The sequence below is a fragment of the Phalacrocorax aristotelis genome, chromosome 25 (genome assembly GCF_949628215.1).
Source record: "Phalacrocorax aristotelis chromosome 25, bGulAri2.1, whole genome shotgun sequence".
Taxonomy (NCBI): Eukaryota; Metazoa; Chordata; class Aves; order Suliformes; family Phalacrocoracidae; genus Phalacrocorax; species Phalacrocorax aristotelis.
The window spans coordinates 587,117-613,292 of record NC_134300.1 but is presented as its reverse complement, the minus strand read 5'-3'; the positions used below and the strand labels follow the sequence as shown (position 1 = coordinate 613,292).

Genomic DNA, 26,176 nt, shown 5'->3' with positions numbered 1-26,176 from the left:
TGGAGAGAGGCCAGCGGAGAGCTACGGAGAAGGTCAGGGACTGGAGCATCTCCCTTGTGAGGAAAGGCTGAGAGACCTGGGCTTGTTCAGCCTGGAGAAGAGAAGGCTGAGGGGGGAATCTCATCAATGCTTATAAATATCTGAAGGGTGGGTGTCAGGAGGATGGGCCGGACTCTTTTCAGTGGTGCCCAGCACCAGGCCAAGGGGCCACGGGCACAAGCTGGAACACAGGAAGTTCCACCTGAACATGAGGACAAACCCCTTCCCTGTGCGGGTGCCAGAGCTGGGGCACCGGCTGCCCAGAGAGGCTGTGGGGTCCCTTCCCTGGAGACATTCACCCCCCGCCTTGACGCGGGCCTGTGCCCCTGCTCTGGGGGTGCCTGCTCCAGCAGGGGTGGGACGGGGTGAGCTCCAGAGAGCCCTGCCAACCCCTACCATGCTGTGATTCTGCGATTCTGCAATTAAAGATCTGTTTCACTGTCTGAAAATCCTGATGTGGTATCTGGAGGCGGGAGTAGGTGGCAAAGGGAACTCCAGCTGGCCTGGCTCTAGCTGGTAGTTTGTCAACTGGCGGTGCTTCCTCAGATAGGTACACCAAAATACAGCGCTATACCAGTTGCTAGGAGGAAAATTAACTCTATCCCAGCTGAAACCAGGGCAGAAGGGAAAAGTTATTCACATATGAACTGCTGGTTGAGACTGCAAATTTGCTAAAACCTTTTCTTTACATTTAAACATTAATTACATTAACATAAGACCTACGTGCTGGCTTAAAAATTGTTTTAGCTGTGAACCACTTTTGTATTTAGTTGGCCTGAAGAGTTAAGACAGAGATAACACATTCCTTGATTCCCGTAGGTTAAAGAAAAGCCACCTCCGGTTTGCGGCGGCGGGAGGCGGGGGGGTGGGGGGGGCACGCTCTGCGCACGGCCCGCAGCGGCGCGTGCCGGGAGGGCGAGCCCCGCCCGTCCCTTTGCACACGGCCCTTGCGGCGGGTAGGGGCTCCCTTAGGGGAGGGCGGGTTGTGAGGGTCGTGTCAGGTTCCTCACCTGCGCCGTTTGTCACCGCCCCACGCCCGGCCCGCGCCTTCCGCCTCGGGTTGTGGGTGGCCTTTATACCCTGACAAGGCAGGTTGTCTTTTCTAGGGGTGATAGTGCTGGGAGGGGCCTCCTCTGCTTGTGCATTTGTGCGGGTGCCAGAGCAGGGGCACAGGCTGCCCAGAGGGGCTGTGGGGTCCCTTCCCTGGAGACGTTCACACCCCGCCTGGACGCGGCCCTGTGCCCCCACTCTGGGGGTGCCTGCTCCAGTAGGGGTGGGATGGGGTGATCACCAGAGGTCCCTTTCAGCCCCACCAGTCTGGGAATCTGATTTGTCACAGAAGTGCTGAACTCAGACCACTTTGTGGAGCCTTAGCTAAGGGGGAGCTCAGTTCCCTGTGTGGCTGAGGACATTTTCCATGTGCTTAGCTGTGGATGCCTCTCAGTTCTACAGGTGGTGGGGAAGGCTTGTCTTGTGGAGCCAGGCTCACGCTGCTGAGAGTTAAAGGCTTAGTCAAAACATGGGTGAACAAAAATAATAGCTGCAGAGGGGTCTCTTTCTACAATACTGGTTTAAATTACAGAGGAAAACAACCCAAGCCTGGAGGTATTTTCCAAAGGCGATGGCTCAGCTTTGGCTGGAGGTGACTTAAATGTGGACAGCCTCATCTTTGGATTCTTTGAAAATCTGCTGGGATGGGTGCCACTTAGCACTTCAGAGCATCACTTTCAAAGTCTCGTGTTTCATATATACAGGCATGCAATATTTGAATGACAGCATACTGCAGCCTTGAGGGAGGTCTGTGCTGGTATGAAAATTAAGAATCTGATATTGGTGATTTTTAGATGAACTCTCCCGTTTCCTTAAAATTATGGGGTTTGTTTAAACTGATACAGATTAATTGTGTAGGTTTGTAGGTTCAGGTGCTGACTGGGTGAAGCTGGCCTAAGCTTCTGTGCACTTGTGAATAGTGGTTACACGTGTTAATGCGGGTGTTTTATCAACAGACAGAAGAGTATCTGCGAAATGGCAACTGCTCAGAAGCAAAGGAATTGTGTGGTATGATTTTTCTTGTGTATTTCAGCACAATTATTATTTGAATCAGAAAAATCAGTGAATCTTAGCTGAAATAGTGCACCCAGGTGCTCTTTAATATTTCTTCACTTGGAAATGACAGGCTAATTCAATCTTATAACTATGAGTAAAGATGCTTAGTAGCAAAAGAGGAAAATTTTTCACAGTGAGGACAGTCAACCACTGGAATAATCTCCTCAGGGAAGGGGTTGACTTGGCCACATTGGACACTTTTAAGAGTCGTCTGGACAGGGTGCTGGGCCATCTGGTCTAGACTGCGCTCTCCGTAGAGAGGTTGGACTAGATGATCCCTGAGGTCCCTTCCAACCTGGCATTCTGTGAAAATAGTTTGAGTCTGGACTTTGTGGTCATACACTTGGCAGAAATCAGCTATGTCCTAAAAACATAGTAACACCAAGTGTTAAGAATATGCTTAACTTTATAAATGCTGAAATAAATACTTTTCAATTAAATTAAAATGTTAAGCAGGCATTGGACCAGATTGTAGTCTGTGCAGGCTTGTTGTTGCGGTCAGAGATGAATTATTTTCCTTCTCTAACTTCCAGAGTGCAGTTGTATTTCCTAACAAAATATCTACTGAACAGCAATCCCTGATGCTAGTGAAGAGGCTTCTGGCAGTAGCAGTATCCTGCATTACATATCTGAGAGGAATCTTTCCTGAAAGTGCCTATGGAACAAGATACATGGATGGTAACAGGCTATTTTCATGATTCTTTGCAAAATCTATTGTCATAGGATTGCTGTGACGTTAACAAGTGTTTGGTTTTTTTTAAAGCCACTTGGTCTTCTTGATTAAAGCTATTAGCCATTTTCAATCATTGTAATGGAAACTTCACTAATAGAATCATCACTGAATTTTGTTAATGATGCTAACTCAGCAATTAAAAACATGCTGACACCTGCAGTAGTGCTAATTGTAGCCTGCTTCTGATATATACTTTTAGGGAACGCACTTCACCTTCTTAGCAATGTAGTTGCATTTTTGTCCTAAGTAAATATGCATATATGGTGGTTTTGTTTGTTGTTTTTTTTTTTTTTGAGATGTCTGTGTCAAAATTCTGAGGGAAGACAAAAACTGTCCTGGCTCTACCCAGCTGGTGAAATGGTATGTTAATTACAATGCATATATAGCACTTACATAGCATATCGATTCTGAAAGACATCTTTCTGGCTGTTTGCAAATCCAAAGGAAAAATTACCCTTGCTGTGAGTGAACAGCTGCCCAGGCAGCGCTTTTAGTGCATTGTATTTACAATGTTGACAACTTTTTTTGTAATGGAAAATCAAGTTGTGTGTGTCTTGGTAAAGATCTGATTGACTTGTACAGTTGTGTTTAAAAGAGCACAAAGTTTTGTTTACCGTGTGATTATACGTTACATTTAGTTTCTGTGGGTATGTATAGATGCTAAAGGTGCACAGAAATGCAGAAATCTAAGCAGTAGTTCCTCTCTGGTCAAATAGAAGATGCAGTGTTGCCATTTTGCATCTTGTGTTTAATGGTCTTGCTTACAGACTTGTATAAGAAAGTGGTACTGCTGGCCTTTATATTCAAAGGCAGAGTTGTATCTGCAGATGACAGTCTGTCCACTTGCACGTTCAAGTTGAGTGTAAGCGTGTCGCTTGGGACTAGAGGTATTTTGATTTTCCTTGTGTCCACAATACTGCAAGGTTTGCTCGTGGGTGCTCTCGTTCTTTTTGTTACCTCTGTAAAGGCCGTCTTTGTTCTTTTCACAGTTTTACCAGTTGTAGCAGGAGGCGAGGCACTGGAAATGGTGCTGCATTCGGCAGAGGGGGGTTGCAGCTGCTCTCGTTGTGAAGTGTTGAGAGTTCCGATGTTGAAGTGTAATTAGTCATCTGCTCTTTGTCCGTGTGCCGTCAGGAAGGGGGCGGGCAGGAAGGCTTCCTGACTGTAACCTGGAATTTCTGAATTGATCTCCTGTGGTAGAGGAAACTCAAGTGGTGCCGAGTGCGTTTCACCTTACCCTCACTCATCAGATGTTAGCGAGGGCAGTGGCGTGGCAGCCTGTGGATGCTGACAAGGAAAAGCTCCCTGGTTTTTGTGTGAAGGGTGTGTGCTACCTGTTTGGAGTTTACAAGTGAGTAGCCTTTCTTAACTCACCATCATGTACACACCAAAACCCATTTTTGCTTGCTGACTATATTCAAAAGAAATGTTAGGAAAAAAAAAGAGTAAGTTTTGGTTCACTGTTTGACTGTTGTTTGCATGTTATATAAAAAGCAAATTGTGACATCTAAATAAGGGCAATAACATAACTCCTTTGTGCTTCGGAGATGTTGGTGTTCAGCTGAAGCACTTATAAACTGATTAATTAATATATGTGTTAGAAGGTGTTTGAAAATAGTAGCCATGCAGCTGCATTATGTTTTTACTTAGAAATTATTTACAGGTCATATTTTTACTTATTCTGCAGAGAGGTTAGGATGACTTCGGGTGTTACAAAGATAGTAATTTCTTGTATCGTTACTAATAAAAAGACAGAATGATGGAATAAGTATTCTGTATTGCTCTAATCTAAATACAAGAATTTCATTTTTTTGAGACTATTTTATTTAGTCAGAAGCAAAACAAATGGAAATGAGCAGTAGATGGACAATATTATTTGATTTTTTGCAGGATGTTAGGATGCTATGATGCTTTGCAGAAGAAATACGTAAGTCTTCCAGTATCATTTAGCTGTTTTAAATGTACCTAAACATTCATTTATATAAGTCCTCTAGCTGCCAGCATAGTTAAGGACTTTCTGGCTAGTGAATAGCTATGCTTTAATATGCAAAAAGAGTTAGCTACAGTGTGGGATGCATAGATGGTTCAGGATAATAGTCTTTGTAAACAGAAACACGCAAAGGCAGGGATACTTGGGAACCTTCTTCTGCCAGTTACGTACGTCCTTCCTTAAACAGATAAGGAGTTAAGCGTATGAAGAGTTCCTCTTCAAACAGGCCCGTAGTTGTCTCTATTGGTTTCCAGAGCTAGAGAAACAAAACAGCTTGGTAAGCAGAAATGGGCTATGGAATACATTTAATGTTCTTTTTCTTTAATTATATTTCTGACAGCTAAGAATGATTGTCCTAGCAGTAAGTATCTTTGAAAAGTAAGGTACACATTTTTTAAGGTAGATGCTTAGAGATACATACAGTTCTTACTCTGTTTCCTCTCTTTACTTTAAAAATGCAGGTCTACACCCATCCAGAAGATCCTCAGGTAGATCTGCTAGAATATTTTACTGAGTGATTAATGATGGTGTGGATATTGTGAAATGTTTATGCAAGCAATAGTCCTTAACATTCACATTAATGGCATTAAAAAAAAAAAGACGTCTTAAAATACCAAACGTAAGAATTGCTACAGCTAATCAGATTGCCACATAGTGAATTGCCTTTGACTATTTAGTGCCAGGTTATTCTCAGGCCAGTGCAAGAAACCCAACGTGTGGCTGCAGAGTTAAATGCCTGTAAAGATGCCCAGTCCTAACTCTGCGTAACAGATTTATGGAACTTCTTTGGGGAAAACACGGTATGTTTTAGCTAACCACTGGGTGTCACCGTATCTCTGTTACGTGTGTGAAACGCTTGTAATGATTAAGATTTGAATGATTATTTCATTCTAAACTTAAGCTGATGTTTCAAAATACTTCATCACGTTGATTCCTGCAAAATAATGTAAATCTTCATTTTTATTTGATGACAATTATATACATTAATGCCATTACTTATAGCATTAGAAAGCGGTATTCAATGCATATAAGTGACTCAGACCGGAGTTGGGCTGTCATTATTTTCTTAAACTGGAAGGTTAATAGGTTACTGGACAGAAGCAGCAGCAGCAGCGGTTTGTTTGATGGCTGATAGTTTAATAATTACTGTATTTGTTTGCAGACAATTACAGAATGTTACCACTTCAAATTCAAGTACACCCACAATGGGCCACTCCTGGATTTCAGCAGGTACTGTCACTGTGACTTCATTCTGCTCTCTAGTTTTACAGTTCTTTGCATACACTTGAATGGGAAAACTCTGGATTTTACCAGTTTGGCGTTTCTTTTTTTTAAAATTCTGGATCTTAAGACTGATTTTATCAATGTATACCATTAGCTTAGACTTAGTTTTAAAATACAATGAATAATTTTGTCAGATTATGGTCATATTTTTAAATATCCACTCAAAAGATGCTGCTTTAGTGTCAGAGTCCAATACTTCTGACCAGGTTCTTGAAGATATTCCATGCGTGGAGGGTGAAATTTTTAATATCAGATTTACTTGTCTGAAGATACTTGATGGGATTTCTCATTTAGCAGAGATGACACAAAATACACTGAAAATGCAATATGAATGTAAGCGATGCTCAGCAAAGCACAGCTATTGCAACACAAGTTCAGTCACAGTGGCAGTGTGATTCCCATGACTGGTCTCTATAATGTTACGACCAGTCATGGAGACAGAGTACATGGGTTGAAGCAGCTCTGGCCCGTTGCCTTCTTTGGATTTCTTCTGTTAGTTGTTTAGTTTTTATACTCTTTGGGCTGAGCCACATATTTTCTCCCCCCATACTGATCTGGCTCACCAAGGAGACTTTCACACGTTTTTACTGAACTCGGGGAGGAACATTTACATGAGCAGTTGATCCACGCAACTGACATAGCTATTTATCGAAAACGAAGGCCATGCCCAGGTCCGCTGTGTGTTGAGATAAAGTCAGCTTGCTTTGCAGTGGCTGTGGTCAGTGACGGCCTGCGTTATTCCCTGAGCTTCATGGGCACATCACTCTTGCCAGTCTCCATTGAGCCTCCTTGCATTGTGGGGGTTTACTGATTGGTCACAGCTGTAAGGAAATAGCTTATTTTAAGACAAGTAATTGAAATGTAGCAAGTTCATACTTCTCCCAGGTTTCTTCCTGCATAAAATGCTTTTTAAGTTTAAAAATAAGAAAGAAAAAAAGGCTGCAGTGCTGCAGACCTGGGTCCTTAGGGCTGAGTTTATTTACTTAGCTCTGAAAGAGGTTTTAAGTCATGTGAAAAACACTGATGGCAGGGGCTGTGACACTCTCAGACACACCTTAGTTGCCTTAGTGTATTAGCATAAATTCACACCAGGCTAGTTCGAGAATATAAGGCACGGGCCTGCTTCTCTCACCCTGTGGGGAAGGAGACAGCCATCTGCAGAGGGATGAGACGTTTGAAACCACTGCAGGTCAGGGTGTGCTTCCAAAACACAGGGTCATCCATGCAGATGACTCACAGGTGCTTCCCTAAGCTGTGTGGCTGTGAGGAGCAGGAGAGTAGAGGGAAGGCATTTTTAGTGGCAGTAAGGTAGGCCTTGGGTCAGCTGCTGGTAGAACAGGAGCATGGAAGTATCAGAGCTGGATGCCAAGAGTTGCGTAGGCACGCGTTTCCTAATCAATAACCATTCTTGTCAAAGTCAGTAGTGTTACTTGTTTTATTTAAGGGAAAGCAAGTATGGAAGACACTGCAAAATTGGGGCTTGCAAAAGTACTTTTTTCTTTCAGATTGGGTATTTTTTAAGCACTGTGTAATGTGAAACACAGTAGTTGGTCACAGCTGCCGAACCATAATGCTTTCAAGATGTCCCTGGCTCAGGATTTGATCTTCCAAGGGGCAGAGTACATGCAGGTCACTTAGTGTTAGGAATTTCAGTCTCAGACCTCAGGCAATAAATGTGATACCCTCTTCTGACATGTGTAGAGTCTGTTGGTCATGTATCTTAATGCTAGAAACAGCTTACTCGGTATGAAAAATATCTGAATACTTTGTGCATTTTTAGTAAGGATAAAAGGAATGATTCCACAATCACCTGTGCAGACACCAAGAAAGCAAGTATCCTCCTCATTCGCAAGATTTATGTTCTGATGCAAAACCTGAGTCCGTTACCAAATGATGTCTGCCTCACTATGAAGCTGTTTTATTATGATGAAGGTAGTATTTCCATATCACTTTGATTTATCAACTGTGTTCAGACACTGGAAAGCAATTCAAAGAAGTATTTTAATGTATACTCTTTACGGTTGCTGGGACTTGTTAAATTATGTTGTTTTGCCTGTGTCTGTTTCTCATGACAATTTCTAAAATCCAAGGGGAAGGGATTTGATCTTGCTGTAGAAACACAGTCTTGTCACTGACTTCATTGGAGCGAGGGCTTCAGTGCATTTTAAAAACAAATGGCATTTTCCTGAGTACGTTAGGATGTGACGTGTTGGCCGGACTAGTTCTAGTTTGGGTGACTATTTAATGTCTGGCACTAGCTCTGCTTTTGCAATCTATTGCTGCTTTGTAACAATCAATTGGAGCTTCCTGCTTGTCTCTTTGTCTATCTAAACTGTTGCAAATAACTTAATTGGGTTTTGCCTGTTGTGTAGAGGAGAGAAAACTTCATTTAGTACAAGCTGAATGTTGATTATATATATATCCCTGCCCCAATTTTTTTTTGGAGTAGCTCCTTGTATTAAAAGGGGAAAAGAGTCTTTTAACACCACAAGTTAAAATTAATTTTACAAGAATGTGTTTCGTTCTGACACATTTAATGAATTCTTTTCTGCAGTGACACCATCTGATTACCAACCTCCTGGTTTTAAAGAGGGTGAATGTGAGGGGATGATATTTGAGGGGGAGCCTATGTATCTCAATGTGGGTGAAGTGCCAACGCCTTTTCATATGCTGAAAGTTAAAGTTACAACTGAAAAGCAGCGAATGGAAAATGTTGATAAAAGCATCCTAAAGCATGGAGAGACTAATGTGCCTCTCCAGGTGCTCCGAGTGGACAGAGATGATCCAGAAGTAGAGAACCAGGACGTGAATGTAAGAGTGCAAATATTTTGTGTAGCTTGTTGAAATTTTTTGTGATTTATAGTCTAGAAAAGGGCTGTTAAATCTTTTACTGCATGTCTTACTATAACATTAATAAAAAAATCTGTGTTTCCAGATACATTTAAGCAAGACAGTATGTCTTCAATACATTTCTGCCTTAATTTTATTGCTGCAGTTAGCAATCTGTCATTGTTAAAGCCATGTTCACCAAGCGCATCAGCATAATGCCCAGCAGCAGCAGCGCTGTTGGCAGACATCCCTCCGTAAGCCTGGAAGGAGCAGCAGGGTGAGAAGCAGCGAGGCAGCTTTGTGCCAGGGGTATAAGTGCATCCTGTGACTGGGGAACAAACAGCAGATGAAACCTTCCTGGAGCTGCCCCATACCAGTCCCAAGCGAGCTGCTGCAGCCAGGCAGTATGGACTGGCAATAAATTTTGTAAAGCAGTATATGTACAGCTAGTGATGCTACAGCTAAAGTTAAAACAAACTTGATTCTGTTTTGGTATTTTTCCCTGGGGAAATCTGCCTAGAAAAAAGCACAAGGCAAAAATTGTTGGAGGCACGAATGCGTGACTGACTTGTGCGTCCTGCTGCTGATGCCAGAGTGCCTGGGACTGCTCTTGGGACTGTGCTTGTGCAGGCCTCAGCAACTGGAGGCGTGTATTTCTGGGGTAAGGTGAGGCAGGCAGCAAAGACCTTTAGTCATGTTAGAATGTGCAAACATGTGTGCTGATCTATACTGGCCATAGGTGAGAAGGAGGCGGAGCTTCAAGGCAAATTGCCCCTCCGCCTCAATTAGCATGGCTCCGGAGGCCCATGGGTGGTGTGATGGAAGTAAACTGCTGGCCCTCTAAATCTGTGTATGCCTCTGAATCGCTGTTTCACCGGCAATGGGAAGGCAGTAATTGATGCAGTGATAGTATTCTTACAATAGCTGTTGTTACAATTTTGGTATTTTTTACAGATGTTTTTCTTGGCAGTTGTATTAAATGTGTTCTATGATTAATAATTAAGTAACGCTGATCTAGCCTGTATGTTCCATGTCAGATTCAATTATTTCAGTACAGTTTATTTCACTGCGAATCCATCTAATAAGCTCTGGCCCTAAGCATCTGAGTACAAACCGCCTGCCTGATTTGTCTGCAGTAAGTGAGAGACCTTTTTCTTAATCTAGGAAGATCCTGTCTTGGATAATAAAGTGGAAGATAGGAATAAAGTAAATACTTCAGAAGCTCAAGGTAACATTTATGTATATTTTTTCAAGTCTCTTAGTTTGTGCCTCTTTTTCCTGATGTTACTAAAACAAAAACTCCCTTCTCTGACATAGACCACTATATTAAAATTTACATTGTATTTTCTTCACACACATCGCTATGCCTTTATTTTCTATCCTGACTTTGTTCTGCAGAGCACTTGGTCGGCACATGCATGTTTCCATGCTTCTATTCTAAAATTCTGATCTTCTGTTCCATTTTATCAGATAAGTGAAATTTAATGAGCATATATTCAGAAGTAAATTTTGTTGTTTGATTTTTCTGTTGTTATTTTGTTTTTACAAATATATTTAATTTCCATATAAAGCTTGCAGAGGTATTGGGCTCCTGAGTTCATTATTGCAGATTTGGGAAGCAGAATTCTCTGTGCAAAAAATGGTCCAGGTCTATTTTTGTTTAAATCACAGCTGTTTGGACTGTATCCTCACAGATTCAGCCACTTAATAAGTTTAGCAGAAATACCACTTTCAGCCACCTTTGTCCTTAAGCTCTGACTACAGCAGGACCATGGTCTGATTCTGCAACCCATACGTGCTTTGGTCTGTGCGGTTGTGGAGGGATCGAGACCCTTGGGGCTTGGGTACACAGAAGAGTTCTTTATGTTGTGGCAGACTGAATGATCTCCATGTAAAAATACTGATCTGCATGATGCACGTTCTTCTGTACAGAGGAAATGGTTCATTTTTGTGGCTTGCTATTCCTGATACAGTCACTAACTTCATCTCAAAATATGTTTTTTTTATGAATGACTGTATGATTTTGTCTGAGCTGCTGGCTATTTTAGTGACTTTCCTAGCTGCTTGCTTTCACAGCTTACTCTGGACCTGTGTGCCCTTTTCTCTTACTGTGTATATGGAGCATTTTGGTAATTTCAAATTAACTTCTTTAGTTTTAATAGGTACAAGTTCTAGCAAAGCATTTTTGTTAGTATGAATCCCAGCAAACTGAGTTTCCTCAAGTAAAATCCTAACACTGTAAAATCTGTCAGTGTAAAACTACACAGACACTGTGAGTAGCAGAGGAAAGTGAATTCCGGGTGGGAGCCTATAAGGCAGCACTTCTCAAAGGTCCCAAAGCCATTTACTTCTGTTTTACTTGGGGGGGGGGGGGGGGGGGGGAAGTTTCTTCTAACAACTTCAATAAGCAATTGAACTGAGACTTCTGCAGAGAATATAAATGTAATCTTATGTTTTGGAAACACTCTGAGAACTTTTAACACTGCAAGGCAAAGCTGCTGCCTTCCTTGTTATCAAATAAACTATTTTGCCCTTCCTGCTGTGCAGGAAGTACCTGCTTATCCTTTCTGATGAAAAACAGCAGCATCTGTCTTGTTGGATTTCTCTTAGCCTTTATAAATAGATGGTTCCTGTGCTGTTTGCTTACAGTCATATAAATGTCCTCCACTCTGAGCTCTGAATGCAGAAGTGCCAATAAAATAACCATCCTGGCTACGCCAGCCTGACCACAGCTGCTACCAGAAACACGCCCTGGAAGCACTCCACGGTGTGGGGTTTTTCTCAGTCAGTGCTCCAAGATGTGGCGCTAGACTGTTTCCAGCTCAGAATATGAGACAGCAAACTCTGTCCTCAGGGATCTCTGTGAGCAGAGGCTTCCCTTTAATATTTTAGAGAATCTAGGAGGAAAAGTAGATGATTTATCTTCAGATTCCCCAAGAGAGCCCAGCGGCTCAAAGATTGAACTTTGCAACCAAACAGACTGAAGAATGAATTGCTGTTTGTTGATCTGCTTCTCTTGGAGAGGCTATGTAGGAAGCATCCAGACAATACCTTACCCATTTGCTGTACATAAAGCATTTCAAACATAGCAAAGAAAAATCAAAAGATGAAGTAAGTACCCTTTTTGGAAGAGGTGATGTAGATGAGAATGTTCTCTTGTGCACATGTAAATCAGGATAGCTAAAAAACCATAGTTCTCAAGACTGTGAAGTAAAAAAAACAAGCTTTATGACCAAAATCGGAAGGGGGAACCTTTATTTGGATGAGGAGCCTATGTAAAATGCTTTTTTTTCTGCAGCAGAGGTAGAGGCTTCTGTGGAGCTAATGAATACATGGCACTCCTAGAAGAAATGCCTGTTAGTGCTGCTGCTTGCTCTGTTCACTCTTAATGCATTTCCGTAAAGTTGCATCTGCTTTGAGCTGTAAGTCTGATTCTGCAGACTTCAGAAACATCAGTTTTTCCATAAAAGCTTCCAGAAATATTGCTTTCCCCATAACTATAGAAGCAGCAACAGTGTCAGTGCTGAGGTGCTTGGTCCTCCCAATCCAGACAAGACTAGGAACTCCTTGTGGTGTCTGAGTGCTTTCAGAGGCAGTTGGACAAAGCAAGTTGAGCCTAGACTTTATTTTTTAAAGTGATTGGAGTGTTCTGTCATTCAAGCCCCATGCTGAACAGGCTCTGCTGTGTATTTACATAGTGGCATTAATGTTGTTTTCAGAAATAAAATGCAAAGCTTTGCAAAAACAGCTAACATATCTGTGCTGCTGGGAAATAATCATGGAAATGGCACCTATAGATCAGTGTGTTTGTCTTGACAGTGCTAGGAGGTGGCAGAACTGGAATAACCACCTAAAAAGCTGTATCAGGTGCTTTTAGAAATTCATAGAAGTTCCAAAACCATGCAAAAACGGTTTGGCAGAGTTGGTATAAAGTTTTATTTACAGGAAAATGCATTTGTCACCCTGAAATTCTTCAGTCATTACCACAGCTGAAGCACAGTCGTCTTTAACCAGTTCATGCTTGTATCTGTATCCCAGAAAAAAACCCCAGCATGGATTAGAAACAACAGCAAAAAAATCTCTAGTACTGACTGCTCATTCTCCGTGGCCAGTTCATGCAGCTGCAGGCAGTGACAAAGGGGGACGGCAGGGACTGCAGCCAGAGTTGCTCGGTTCCATGTGGTTGGGTTACAAAATGGGAGCTCTCTGCTGGCGGCGGGCTCGGAGCATGCAGAAGCTGTGCCAGAGTGGCCCTGCAGCGCGTTTTACTTGGAAGCGAACCCCGAGATAGAGGAGCCTTTAGCAGTGTATAAAGGAGTTTGGGGATCAAGCCCACTCTTCCAAAGATCCTGCGTGTATATCTGTACTAATTAACATAAGCATCTCTTTATTGCCTGTGATAGGAAGCTGTGACGGGAAATCACTGCATTACAGAGGTAAGACGGCGAAGTGCTTGGTGGAGTTAACGACTGGCACACAGAGAATTAGAACAGGTGCCCTTCCGAAGCACCTGTTTGCTGCGTTTATAATGTGCAGTGCAAGTGTTCCCGGTGGCAAAACATCAGTGTTACGAGGCTGCTAGTGTGTTGTCAACAGTGTGCTTTATTAATTAACAACTCTCTTACAGAACCAAATTTACCTTGTGAAGAGGATGATGTTATGAAGGCTGGAGGGAACCAGAATCTGTATGTTTCTAATCCTCAGGTATGAAAACTTCACTGTCGTCTGAAACTTTTACTAGAGCTTTTGTGAAGCTTCTTTCCTACTTTGAATGATTAATAGGTCACCTGCTAAAGGTTTATTTACTACAGTCAGTATTTTCAGCCATAAAATGTATTTACATTTTTCTTTCCAATGTTTTACAAAAGCGATTAATATTTTAAAGCAATCAGAATAACAAAAGGCTGTTGCTCTGTGAATCAGTTCTCAAAGCAAACAGATGGTCTGACTGGTGTTAAGATAAATAGGAATGTAATTTCCGTGTTTATAAACTGCCATACTGAAACACCCTGCCTAATAGAAACCTCTCTGCTAATTCTGAGACCAACCCTTGATTAAAGGTGGATTAAAACTTAAAATGCAGGTTTATTAGTCAGACTTAAAACTCGGGCTACATTCCTTGCATAAAGCAAAATGGTATAATTTGGATGTGGAGGACTACTTCAAACACAGGTCCTTAAGATTTCTTAAAACAGAATAGCCCGAGGTAACTGTGAGCGACTTACTGCATAAAAATAACGGATGCTTTGATCTGTCAGGGCTCTTCGACACAATCAGCTGTAAGTAGTGCTGTTGGCTTCAATGGGTATTTAATTCCTGCATTTGAACTTCAGCTTAAGTGCTGTGGTGAGCAAAGCCAGAGCTCTCTGCGCACTATAGCACTGGACCCTGCTGTAGCCTCAAATATATATTCTTACTGCTGTCACAAGGCAACATGTATTTTCTGATTTTAGGTTGATCATTTGGCAAGTAAGACGTCCGAACTTAATGTGTCAGAGAGCAGGACAAGAAGTGGAAAGATATTTCAAACCAGCGCTGTTAGTATTGTTTTTTCTCTAGTTCTGTTCGTTCTATTTCTGTTCTTCTTTACGCCTTTTTCTGTTCCAAATGGTGAATAGAACTCAAAGTTTTAATGCATTTCATGTTGACAGAATGAAGTTCCCATCACTTCTAAAATTCCCATTAACTTCAACACATTTGGAAAAATAAGTCTGTTCCATAGAGTTAAAAGCTGAGTATTAATGTAGTTAACACAGGTTGAGAAAGATTCATTAGGATTGATTTATTTCTTGAGAATGTGATTAGCCAGATTCCCTCTGGTTTAGTCCATGGTCGATAGGAGTGTGTGCCAGGAGAGATCCCCAGCCCAGTGGCCGAATGCTTGCTAGCGATTTTACTCGGAAAACATGAAGCCAAAGTTCTAACCTCAGATCACTGACTCATTCAGGCGAAAAAAATCTGTTATTTCTTTGCTTAATCCCATGGCAGCAGATGAGTCTTATAGTTGGCGCTACCTGTGGGGAGCCACATTCCTCCAGCCTTGCACAGGTGGAGCAAAGCTGTTGTCAGGGTGGAGTTTGGCCTTTGGGGGTGGTGTTGGGGGCCCCCATTGCTCTGTCACTGCTGCCTTTACCAGCTGGGCTTGGTTGCTTCAGCTTTGTGATGCTCTGGGGGACCTCCAGAAGACCTCAACATCTCTCTTACTTGTGAATGTACAGGGTTACTGGTAGGTTCTTCTCAGAAAGAGCTGTGAGGTGAATACTGCCATTCTAGTAAACAGTAAGTTCTCTTCATTTGCAGTCAGGAGAGGAAATTGTGTCAGGGCCAAGGAATATTGTACCCTTCCTGTCCCCTCTCACAGCATCCTCCTAGAGAAGCTGGTGGCTCATGGCTTGGATGGGCAGACTCTTTGCCGGGTAAAAAAACATCTGGCTGGCCAAGTCCAGTGCTGTGGGGATCGGAGCTAAATCCAGCGGGTGGCCGGTCACAGCAGGGCTCCCCAGGGCTCAGTGTTGGGGCCAGCCTTGTTTAGTGTCTTCATCAATGATCTGGGTGAGGGGATCGAGGGCAACCTCAGTCAGTTGGCAGATGACAACAAGTTGGGCGGGAGTGTTGATCTGCTCGAGGGCAGGAAGGCTCTGCAGAGGGACCTGGGCCGAGGCCACTTGTGTGGGGTTTAACAAGGCCAAGGGCCGGGTCCTGCCCTTGGGTCACACCAACCCCAGGCATCGCCCCAGGCCTGGGGCAGAGGGGCTGGGAAGTGCCCGGTGGAGAAGGCCCTGGGGGTGCTGGCTGACAGCTGGCTGGGCATGAGCCAGCAGTGCCCGGGTGGCCAAGGAGGCCACCAGCCCCCGGGCTTGTGTCAGCACTGGTGTGGCCAGCAGGAGCCGGGCAGGGATGGGGCCCCTGTGCTCGGCGCTGGTGAGGCCCCACCTCGAATGCTGGGCTCAGGTTTGGGCCCCTCGGGACAAGAAGGGCCTTGAGGGGCTGGAGCGTGTCCAGAGAAGGGCAGCGGGGCTGGGGCAGGGTCTGGAGCACAAGTGTGCTGGGGGCGGCTGAGGGGGCTGGGGGGGTTTAGCCTGGAGAAGAGGGGGCTGAGAGGAGCCCTTCTCGCTCTCTGCAGCTGCCTGAGAGGGGCTGGAGTGAGGGGGGGGCTGGTCTCTGCTCCCAAGTCACCAGTGACAGGACAAGAGGAAACGGCCTCAAGCTGCGTCAGGGGAGGTTTAGGTTGGGCATGAGGAAAAATGTCTTCCCTGCCAGAGGGGTCAGGCCCTGGCAGAGGCTGCCGCGAGAGGTGGGGGAGTCACCGTCCCTGGGGGTATTTAAAAAACGTGTAGATGTGGCACTTCAGGGCATGGTTTAGGAGACCTGGGGGTGTTGGGTTGGTGGTTGGACTTGATGATCCTAGAGGTCTTTTCCAACCTTAATGATTCTGTGATTGATTAATTTTTTTGTGTGGGTTAGGGAACAGTAATTGTTTAAGGATTCATAATGTGGAGCTCAGTCGATGCCAGTAGTTTTCTCGTAAACTAATAGTTGCCTTATTTCTATAAAGGCTGATGGAAATCAAGCTTGGGAGCATGCAAAATTGATTCCTCAGAAGAATGTTCTAAAGAAATCCTGTACAGAAAGTAGCCTGTGTCTTAAGAATATCTGTTTATGATAGTAATGTGTGAAAAGGGCTCTCGGAGTTTGCGACAAATTAATGAAGTGAAAATGTTAAATTCAGAATATAGACTAATAGGTTTAGTCTTTTTGTAAAGTACTGCTTACTGCAGAATAGGATTTTTTTCACTTCCAACCCCAGAGTCAAATGCAGTATTTTTTTTTTACTCACCGATGTGAAGGAAGAAAAAAAACAGATCACCACTCCATATGCTGTCACCATATCTTTCTTATAAAGGTTTTGTTAATGAACTTAAGGCTAGAATTTAAACAAAGTACAGTTGCTTTAAATAATCAAAAGCACAGCAGAGCTATCAAGGCTAAATTCTCACCTTTCACCCAGGTGCAAGTCAGAAATCATCAGATTATACCGGGTAAGGTGGGCGTGGGCGGTGCTGAGCCCCCTCGGTCGGCGCAGGGTGCTCTGCTGCTGTGCAGAGCCCTCCTGGTGCCGCCGGCTCTGCGCTGGCTGCAGCAGGGCCACGGTGCCGCTCCCCGCGGCTCGTGGAACTGGGCCCCAGGGTGGTGCCTCTGTGGAGGGAACAGCCTTCATTACCTTCTCTTGAAGCTGTGACACGCAGGGTCCTGCTGCTGCAGCATAAATACATCCCAGCCCTCCTTGAGTAATTTGGAGGGAGGGTCAGTTCTGCCAGAAAAGAGATTCCAGATGTTACTCCAGGCTTAGCACCTCTGGGCAGGGGCCAGGTAATAGCACGGTCGGGTCGGACGCTCTGCGTGCAGCTCTTGATGCGTCACGGCAGCTGTCTTGTTCAGGGTGGGCTTTTCCCACGTGAAACTTGCTGACGCCATGGAGCGGGCCGCGGTCTGTGCGGTGCCGCAGCCTGTGACGCGGTATTTATTTTGCCTTGGCAGGTTCATCACTTTGAACTGCCGTCTAGTCAGGATGTGCTGCCAAAAAGGAGAAAGATCAGTGAACCGAAGGAGCCATTTTAGATGCTCATCCCCCTGCTGTTCGTTTGCAGAGCTCTCCACGCCACTTCAGTTTTGTGGTTTAATGTGAATGTTTGTATTTAAATGTCTTTTAGGGGTCTTTTCTGTTCTATTTGTAGTCAAAAGGGAGTGTATTTTAAGGAAAGAAAATCTGTCGGGAAGTCCAGCTGAGGAAAGAGAACTTAGTTTTTGTAGGCGGTCGTGTCCCATCAGGAAGGAGAGCAGATACCCAATAGCGGCGTAGCTGAGAGAACCTGGTAACAAAGGTGACTTGGGGGATTTGACTCCCTGCGCCGCTGTGTTTAAATCCTGATGGTGATCGTGTACCGTTCATTACCCGCAACATGAGGTAATGTCGGGCTGTTTCAGAGCGGAGGAGCTCCTTTGTCCGGAACCTGCCCTACAGGGCACGAAGCATCCCAAACCTGGGTTGGTCCCAGAGCTTTGCGGAGCAGGTTCAGGGGGGCTGCCTTGGCAGGCACAGCAAGGTTACGCGTTTTTGTTTCTGCTTCCGGGATAGGTAGGGGGCTTGATTCTTTGCATTTCTTCTGGACTGAAGGCACCAAAGTAAAAAAATAAGCATTCTTCACACCTTCAATTACATATTTCATGCCAAAATGCACGACTTTCTGTACGGCTGTGATGAGACATGTAACTCAAACCGAAGTGTTCATCTGTGGCAGGCAGCTAATATAATGGTGTGAGATTATTTAAAGAAGAAACTTGTACGTATGTAAAATAATTAATTGCGGAGGTTGGATGTGGTGCCATTTCTAAGAAAAACGTTAAGTTTTCCTGTGCCATAAATGCAGGGGAGTGTTCCTGCACGGTGAGCAGCTGCTGCCATCTTTAGGTGGGGAGAGCTGAGCCTGTCTTGGCAGTTTTGACTTTTAAATTAAGAATGTCTTTTTATCATTCCTCCAGTAAAACAACGTTAACGTTTCGTTGTCGTGTATTTCTTCGCCGCACGGATTGGGTACTTTGGGGGGCCTTAATGAAAGGCGGGTGCTAGCTGGGAGCTCCCGTTCGGGCCGTCGGCTGTCTGGGGCTGAGCCGGGGGGTGCTGAGAGGCGGGGGGTGCGGCCAGAGCAAAGGGGGTCTGTGGGTGGGGGTTGCTGAGCCCCAGCCCCGCGCTTTAAGTGACGATGGCGGCTCCCGCCCCGGGGCCGTTCGACGGGCTCGTGAACGCGTTTATGTACTTCTACACCCGGGAACGGACCCCCCGGGGCTCGGCTCCGCGTGGAAAGCCGGGGGTGCCGGGGGCAGGAGCGGAGCCGAGACCCGCTCCACGCGCGCCGCCTTCGTTCCCGGGAGGAGGAGGAGGAGGAGGAGGAGGGGAAATCCCACCCCGGCGGCCCGGCCTGGCCGCGCTCATTGGAGGCCCCGGCCGTGCGGGCTCTCATTCGCCGCCGCCGCGCACCGGGCTGGGTCAGCGGAGCCCGGGAAGGCGCCGGGCAGCTCCCGGCTGCTCCCGGCCCCGAAGCCCCGTCGCGGGGAAAGGAGCGGGGGAGGTTTGGGAAGGACCCGCCGGGCAGGGTGAGACCAGGGGGAAACGCGAATCCGGGTTTTGTTTCTCGGGGGGCGGGTGGGGGGCGGGCAGGCCGGCGGCGCGAACCTGCCGGCACAGCCCAACCTCCGTGAAAAGGTGGGAGGTGAGAAAGAGAACCGTGCAAGTGAAGGTGCTCTTTCTGCATCGCCCCGGGATGCTGCCGGGTGTCCCGCGTCCCGTCTGGGTGCGGGACCCTGCCGGGAGGTCCCCTGGGTGAAGGGGCTTGGCTGCGGCTCAGATCTCCCACCCTCTCCCTGAAGGTGTAATTACGTCCTCAAACACGTCATTAGGTGACAGATGGCCGCTGCCTATCGGTGACTCTTGTACAGCCACCCTGGGAAGGGTGAGCTGAAAATTCCTGGGTAGAAAGGGCATGTGTCCCTTGTCCTTGTCTGTGTCTCCCTGGAGACTGGGGTTTTGCTTTTGGGGCTTGGCACTGTCATAGTCTGTTGTGTTTAGAGACGGGGTAGACCTTGGCTCTGCATGTGCCCAGCTGGAGGGGGAGATGACAACGCTAACACACCGAGGACGGCGTGCTGACGCGGGAAGGAACTCGGACAAGAAGCCTGACAGCGAGGAAGATGGGGCTGCGGACAGAAACCTGAATGATGATGATCCCGATGACTCCAAAGATATCCGCCTCACGCTCATGGAGGAGGTGCTGCTCCTGGGGCTGAAGGACAAGGAGGTAAGGCAGGTGTCTCCGGTGGCTGCGCATGCAGAGCTGCCTCCACGTACCTGGAGGTGAGGCTCTCGGTGAGCCGCAGAACGGATCGTACAAATTCCTCTGAGTCGTCTTCAACAAAGCCAGCCTGCTCAGCTCAAACCACCTTCATCTGTCGCTTAAACTGAGCTGTGGAGATTGCTTGCAGGTGCTGTCCCACCAGCCCTGACACGGCGACTGTAAGAAGTGGCTGGAGGTGAGGGTGCCTCAGGGTATTGTGCTAACTGACATCTGCGGAGCAAAGGGGAGTTTGTTCTTTGCCAGGGTCAAAGACGTGGGGTAAAAGGAGCCTCACCTTGTGCATCAGATGGTAAATGTCCTCTTTCCTAGCCCAAGTGCATTTCCTATCCAAAACCATCAGCTGAAACAGAGACACTGAGCACTGTTTCCACTTTGTTAAAAATTGATGTGAAAAACAGCGGGGGCAGGTTTTGGTAGAAGAGGGCGAGGTGGGAGAAGGCAGCGGGACCAGGAGTTGAAAGCAGGTGCAGGATGGGTCTGAACACAGCAATGGCAAAGGAGGCAGGAGCCACGTCTGTTTTCAGGCCGGTAATTTCCTTAGCTGGGCAGGAATGGCACCGTGCAGCTCCAGGCTTGGGGGAGTGGGGCTGGATGGGAGTCTCTTCACTGGGCGCTCGTATTGCCCAAATGTGTCCGTTCAGTGGGTTTCCGTGGCAGCAGTAGATGAACTTCCCAGCCAGTTATTTTCAGGGGGTTGTTCTCTGCTGGAAAGGGACCCTGGTCAAACTGAATTGGTTTGTGCTTATCGGCTGGTAGGAACTTGTTTCTCAAGTCTGCCTAGAACGAGCCGTGGGGAAAGGAGAAGACATCTTGCACTGAATTCTCCGAGCTGCTTGGCTCTTACCTGCTGTGTTGCATGCCTTGCCTTCCTCAGTGCATGCATCATCTTGATATCTTTGGGGGAATCTGATGCTGCGATTCTTGTCAAGCGGTTGGGGAAATCAAGACCGGGGGAAGCTAATCAGTTGCCCAGGGTGCTTCTTGGGATGATAATGGCAGAGGAGAGCCTTAAACACAGGTTTTTCAGCTCCAGTAGCACTCTTCCTATGAGCCTGGCTCCCGCGCTGAGGAAAGGAGACATGTCAAAGCTGTGCTAGATGAGCCACCTTCTTTTCATCTGTTTCTCTGGGTTGAAATTAAGCCCCTGTGGGGTGCCTGAACTTTTTTTCTGGAGGGCCCTGCTGCTGCTGAGTTAGCCTGAGCTGAGGCATTGCTCTCACTAGACTTGCTCACGCCATGGCTTCTTACGCGGACCACGCTCAGGGATCTGGCAAGGGCGGGAGCTGTGGGTTGGGTGAGTGACAGAGGCCTGTAGCTGTTCTGTTTAATGAAACCAGATAAGAACTAGGATTTGCTGAGCCCAAAAGGAAGTAACGGCAGAGCAGGGCTATAAAGAGAACATCATGCAAATAATTTTGGAGCAAATATTTGAGAACAGCCTAGGAGCGTGGCATGGTCTGCTTTCTTCCTGGGCTACCTTTAACTTTCTTGGCTTGAAATGCTGGGAATGGCCCTTCAGCCACCAGGAAGTTAGGAGAGCACAATATAGAAAAAACTTGTCACCTTTCCTCCCTCCCTCCAATCCTGTCCTTCCACATTCCTCCGTCTCAGAAGGAAGACCAGAGGCAGCAGTAGCCTGGCTGTGAGCTGGGCTCCTAGGCATTGGGTTTGTCCCAGCTCTGTTGTTCACTCATGGTTTGATGATGGGGGAAAAAAAAGACAATTTTAGCCAAATCCAATGAGCTGACAGCGTAATTTCATTATTTTAAGTATGAGTGTGTCTATCTAGGAGAAACCGGTTGCACACTGGCCTGGCATTTGTAACCAGTCTGATTCCAGAAGCTGAAAGTAACACAGAACCTTTTGACTTGTTTGATTTCAGACCCCTTAAAATTTTCTAGGGTAACATGCTTTCCAGTCCAGCGAATTGAAACTTTCGGTCACCTCCACACTGTTTTCTGGAGAAGTTGTTCCTGAAGGGCACGTGCAAAAAACTTTGCGTCTCCTAGGGACATAAATCAGCAGGGCAGGGATGAAGGTTTGCTTTGTTGTTTCTCACAAGGAAGTGAAGAAAGCAAATAAAGATTTTAATTTCTTTTATGGTTCGCTGTGCTACAGAAGCTGAGCAACCCAGTGTCCAGAAGCACTGCATAAACAGACACACTGGGGACAAGAATTTACCCATACGGGCTGCAAAAACTTCCGTATCAGAGGGCTGCATGTTCTCAGCCTTTTTTCCTTAGGAAAAGGGGCTTGTTAGGTTGCTTTGCTTTGTCTGCAGTCTCCTGGTAGCTTTTTAGACCTGCCCTTTCTCTCCTCCCCCGCATTCCCTCCAGAGAAAAAGAGCAATGAAAAGGGACTTACGAACAAACAGCTGTAGCATTTCTGGTGTATCGGTGTCCCCCTGCAAATAAGCGCATTGTGACTCTACATCCTACTTGGCTTGCCCTTCCCTTGGGCCCATCCTAAGGTTCCCAGTTCCCAGCCCCACTGCCTGCCTGGACAAGCCTCTCCCTGCAGCCCTGCCTGCTGTCTGCCTGCCCCGCTTGCCCTGCCATCCAAGGACTGCCGCCCTGCGTCTGTGCCATGATGCAGCAGTCATCAGGCCAGAACAACCGGGCTTTGTTCTGATCAGGCGATAAAAGATGAGAAGGGAACGGAGAGGTCACCTAGGCTGTCCTGTTGCTTCAAACCAGGGTCAGTTCCCTCCTGAGAAGCATCAGCTGAATATTCTTAAACCTCACTGGACAGAGACTTCCCTTCCCTTCCTCCATGGGTGAACCGTTCTGGGCTTTCTTGTCCAGACAGTTATTTCTTTCTGGTGCCAGCTCCAACCCCTCTTCCTACAATTTTAGCCCACCGCTCTGTCCCATGCACAGTGGAACTGGCCATTCCCTTCCTTGTCGGTGCTGCCTTTTGTGTGTCTGACCCCCCCTTATCCTATTCTCCCTCTGTCTTCTCTTTCCTGGACAAAAAAACCCCGATTCAATTGCTGGTTCCTTGTGGGCTTTATTTTCCAGACGTCTGCACCTTCTTGTTGCTTTGCTAAATGCCTTGATTTTAGAGCTTGTGCTTCTTGGGGTGAGGACCCTGTCCCGTGGAGAGCTCAGAGAACAGGGCTTGGCGCCAGGAGTGCAACATGCCGAGACTGAGCAGATGCAGTCAGCAGCAGCCCCAGTGCTGCCCTGCTGCTGGGACCTGAACTGCTGCACACCAGGCCCAAGGTGCCCTCTCTTGGCAGGGAGGAGGGATGTGTTTTCCTGTCCTTCATCCCTGGCTGGAAATCTTCTCTTCACTTGCAGAAGTCTGTGGAAAGATTTGAGCAAGGTGGGGGGAGATGAAGGTGGGGTGGGTGAGGGGCTGGGGAAGCTCTTGTGCCCTGTGGTGGGAGCTGGGGTTTGCTACAGCCTGTGCCCCATGGGACGGTGCTGTGGGTAGCGGGGAAACTTCTTCATGGGCCTGATGAGCAATTTCTTCGCACAGCTAATTACTCTCAGGGCATACCTGGAGCTGGTGGGGGCTCTCTTCAAAAAGAAGAGCAGATTTCACCTCCCGTTTCCCCTGGACATGTCTGAGGCAGGGCAGAGCAGAGCTCACGTCGCTGGTTGCAGCCCCACAGCAGCATCAATGTCCTCCTGTGGCCAGGGGCTTGCCAGGGGAAAGGGCCCTGTGTTTCTCATTCTTGCTTGGATTTTTTTAATGATACAGGGTTGGGCATAGCTGCCTGGCCAGTGCTGGGGTGTGTCAGGTGGTTGTGGGTGCAGCAGGAAGGGCATGGCCTGAATTGCTCAATTTACAGGGAGGATTTGGGCAGGGAGGGGGTTAGTTGGGGCTGCCGGACACTTTTCACCTGGTGGGGAAAGCCCCTTTCTCCCTTTGGCCTGGGAGGCAGAGCTGTTAATGGGAATTGGGAGAGTTGCCTGGGGAGGAGCTGAGCAGCTCTCTTTTCCCCTTTCTGTCCATCTTCTCTCTCCCAGGGCTATACCTCCTTCTGGAACGACTGCATCTCTTCAGGCCTGCGGGGTGGCATCCTCATCGAGCTAGCTCTGCGCGGCCGGATCCACCTGGAGCCGCCCTCCATCAGGAAGAAGAGGCTGCTGGAAAGGAAGGTGAAGGTGCCACAGGAGCCGGGCTGGGGGCCTGACAGGCTTCGGGGCTCTCTCCACCCCAGCCGAGCCCACTGGCAGCAAGCTTTGCTGAAGCAGTGATGCATGCGGGGCTGGCGCCATCCTTCAGGAAGGGAGCAGCATGTCCGTGTCCAGCCCTACACTTGTGTTTCCACTTTGTCCTTCCAGGTGCTCTTGAAGTCAGACACACCGACTGGTGATGTCTTGCTGGATGAGACCCTCCGACACATCAAGGCCATGGAGTCTGCGGAAACAGTGCAGACCTGGATAGAGCTGCTCACTGGTAGGGCCAGTTAGAGATGCCATCTCCCCAGCTTCCTCAGAGCCCTTCTCTGCCTCCTGTCCCCTCTCCATGGCTTGGCCGTCCCCTCGCTTCACTGGAGATGGGCAGAATACTGACAGCAGAACAGGGAAAGGCTGAATGTGGGGTCAGGGAATGGTTTCCAGGTCTTTTTTGTTGGGAGCTTGGTGGAAGACTTGGACCTTTTTCCCCATTGCCTCTTTTTTTATGATGAGTCTTCACTGAGTCTGGGGTCCAAGATCCCGGGTAGAAGGGGCTTTCCAAAGGGATTTGTTCCAGGCTGCTGTGCCCTGTGGCTGCAGGGAGTTTTGCCAGCTCGGCCTGATGGGAGAAGCAAATCAGAGTCAGGGCAAGGGGAGGAAGCAGGTTCCTGTGGTAGGGACTGGTGTCGTGCAAGCTGGGCTGGAAGCAACCTGGGTGCTGGGGTTGGGTGGCAAAGCTGTTGCTGCCCCGGCATTGAGTGGGGTCTCCTGTCCTGCAGGAGAGACCTGGAACCCCTTCAAGCTGCAGTACCAGCTGAGGAATGTGCGCGAGCGCATTGCCAAGGCGCTGGTGGAGAAGGGCATCCTTACCACAGAGAAGCAGAATTTCCTGCTCTTCGACATGACCACCCACCCTGTCAGCAACGCCACTGAGAAGCAGCGCTTGGTGAAGAAGCTCCAGGAGAGCATGCTGGAGCGGTGGGTGAATGACCCCCGCCGCATGGATCGCAGGACTCTGGCTCTCCTGGTGCTGGCCCACTCCTCAGATGTGCTGGAGAACGTTTTTGCCAGCCTGGCAGATGACAAGTACGATGTGGCAATGAACAGGACCAAGGACCTCCTCGATATGGACCCCGAGGTGGAAGCAGCCAAAGCCAGGGGTACAGAAATGATCTGGGCTGTCCTGGCAGCCTTCAATAAGTCCTAAAAATCCCCCAGACTTGCTAAACCAGATGGGGAAGCCTCACCCCACCTTGATGTGAGGCCAGGGGTATTTGGGTGTGGAGTTCCTGCAGTAGTGGGTAGGCTCAGTGTGGGGAGACTGGGGGCGGGTTTCGCTCTCCCCCCCTGGGCAGGGGTGGGAGGGTGAGAGCCCACCTATGTGGGCAGGTCGCACACTCCTCCATAGACCAGTGCCTCCAGGGAGAGGTGGCAGTGGCTTGTCGCTCCCCTTCCAGTGCTCCTTGCCAGTGGGCTTCCTCCTTGGGCCAGTGCAGAGCTGGGAGGTGGCAGAGCCCAGCCCTGCCTCTGCGTGCAGGAGCTGAGCTGTGTGGATGGGCCAAACCCTGGCAGAAGTAGGTCAAATCCCAGCAGAAGTGGGACTGTGGCACAGCCTGCGCTCCCCATGTGCTCCTGGTGAGATGGCTTGTCTGGCCACCTCCATGGCTCCCTCTCCCACACCCAGGTCTTGCCTTTGCACTGCCTGGGCAGCGCAGCTCCCCGTGCATAGCACGCCAGCATCCTCCTGGGGCAGGTACGGGCAGGGGAGCAGGCAGGGGGCTGGTCCAGGGGGTGTCTGGCGGTTGGGGCCACCCCATGTGCCAGCTGGCATGCGTAGCCATTGAGGAGCAGCTCTGCAAAGACTGTGGAGCCCTGTCCCAGGCTGTTCCCATTGCACACCTGCTCTTTCTAAGTAAGAGGAAAAGTTAAACGGTGATTTTGGTTCTTTTTTTTTTTTTTTACACACATACCCCCACCCCACCCACCCCCCTTCCTCCACCACTTTAATGTCCTGTGGTTCATTTTAATGCATTTCCCTGCAGCCCTAGGGAGTCGTGGGTATTTAAATCTATCATCCACAGCTGCAGTGGGTCCAGCTGTGCTTTCTAACGACAAGGTTTGCATTTGAAGGGGCGCAGCAGCCCTCTGGCATGGC

General features: G+C 47.5%; 2 protein-coding genes across 5 annotated transcripts; both read left to right on the top strand.

Annotated features, from left to right (window-relative positions):
- Positions 1-984: 984 nt before the first annotated feature.
- HORMAD1 (HORMA domain containing 1) lies at positions 985-18,541 on the top strand. 3 transcript variants are annotated; one of them, XM_075075243.1, is made up of 14 exons: positions 985-995; positions 2,046-2,097; positions 2,679-2,823; positions 3,175-3,238; positions 4,769-4,805; positions 5,209-5,229; positions 5,330-5,356; positions 6,031-6,098; positions 7,933-8,084; positions 8,707-8,963; positions 10,146-10,209; positions 13,609-13,685; positions 14,435-14,518; positions 17,520-18,541. In XM_075075243.1, exons 2-14 carry the CDS (start codon positions 2,065-2,067, stop codon positions 17,598-17,600), a joined length of 1,110 nt encoding a protein of 369 aa, XP_074931344.1. In that variant the 5' UTR covers positions 985-995; positions 2,046-2,064; the 3' UTR covers positions 17,601-18,541. The 3 variants fall into 3 exon arrangements, with proteins under 3 accessions (XP_074931344.1, XP_074931343.1, XP_074931345.1); XM_075075242.1 differs by lacking the exon at positions 985-995 and adding an exon at positions 1,002-1,131 and having other exon boundaries at positions 2,050-2,097; XM_075075244.1 differs by lacking the exons at positions 985-995; positions 5,209-5,229 and adding an exon at positions 3,868-4,229 and having other exon boundaries at positions 2,050-2,097.
- A 230-nt stretch (positions 18,542-18,771) lies between these two features.
- On the top strand, positions 18,772-26,068 carry GOLPH3L (golgi phosphoprotein 3 like). Of its 2 annotated transcripts, none has more exons than XM_075075238.1 (5): positions 18,772-19,133; positions 19,606-19,834; positions 23,869-24,000; positions 24,187-24,301; positions 24,801-26,068. In XM_075075238.1, exons 2-5 carry the CDS (start codon positions 19,652-19,654, stop codon positions 25,226-25,228), a joined length of 858 nt encoding a protein of 285 aa, XP_074931339.1. In that variant the 5' UTR covers positions 18,772-19,133; positions 19,606-19,651; the 3' UTR covers positions 25,229-26,068. The 2 variants fall into 2 exon arrangements, with proteins under 2 accessions (XP_074931339.1, XP_074931340.1); XM_075075239.1 differs by having other exon boundaries at positions 18,784-19,133; positions 19,640-19,834.
- The last annotated feature ends 108 nt before the right edge of the window (positions 26,069-26,176 follow it).

Coding starts and splice junctions, on each gene's coding strand:
- GOLPH3L (XM_075075238.1), top strand. CDS start 19,652: ATGACAACGCTAACACACCGAGGACGGCGTGCTGACGCGGGAAGGAAC. Junction 19,835..23,868: donor TGGGGCTGAAGGACAAGGAG/GTAAGGCAGGTG, acceptor TCTCTCTCCCAG/GGCTATACCTCCTTCTGGAA. Junction 24,302..24,800: donor CTGGATAGAGCTGCTCACTG/GTAGGGCCAGTT, acceptor CCTGTCCTGCAG/GAGAGACCTGGAACCCCTTC.
- HORMAD1 (XM_075075243.1), top strand. CDS start 2,065: ATGGCAACTGCTCAGAAGCAAAGGAATTGTGTG. Junction 8,085..8,706: donor GCTGTTTTATTATGATGAAG/GTAGTATTTCCA, acceptor TCTTTTCTGCAG/TGACACCATCTGATTACCAA. Junction 8,964..10,145: donor TAGAGAACCAGGACGTGAAT/GTAAGAGTGCAA, acceptor TTCTTAATCTAG/GAAGATCCTGTCTTGGATAA.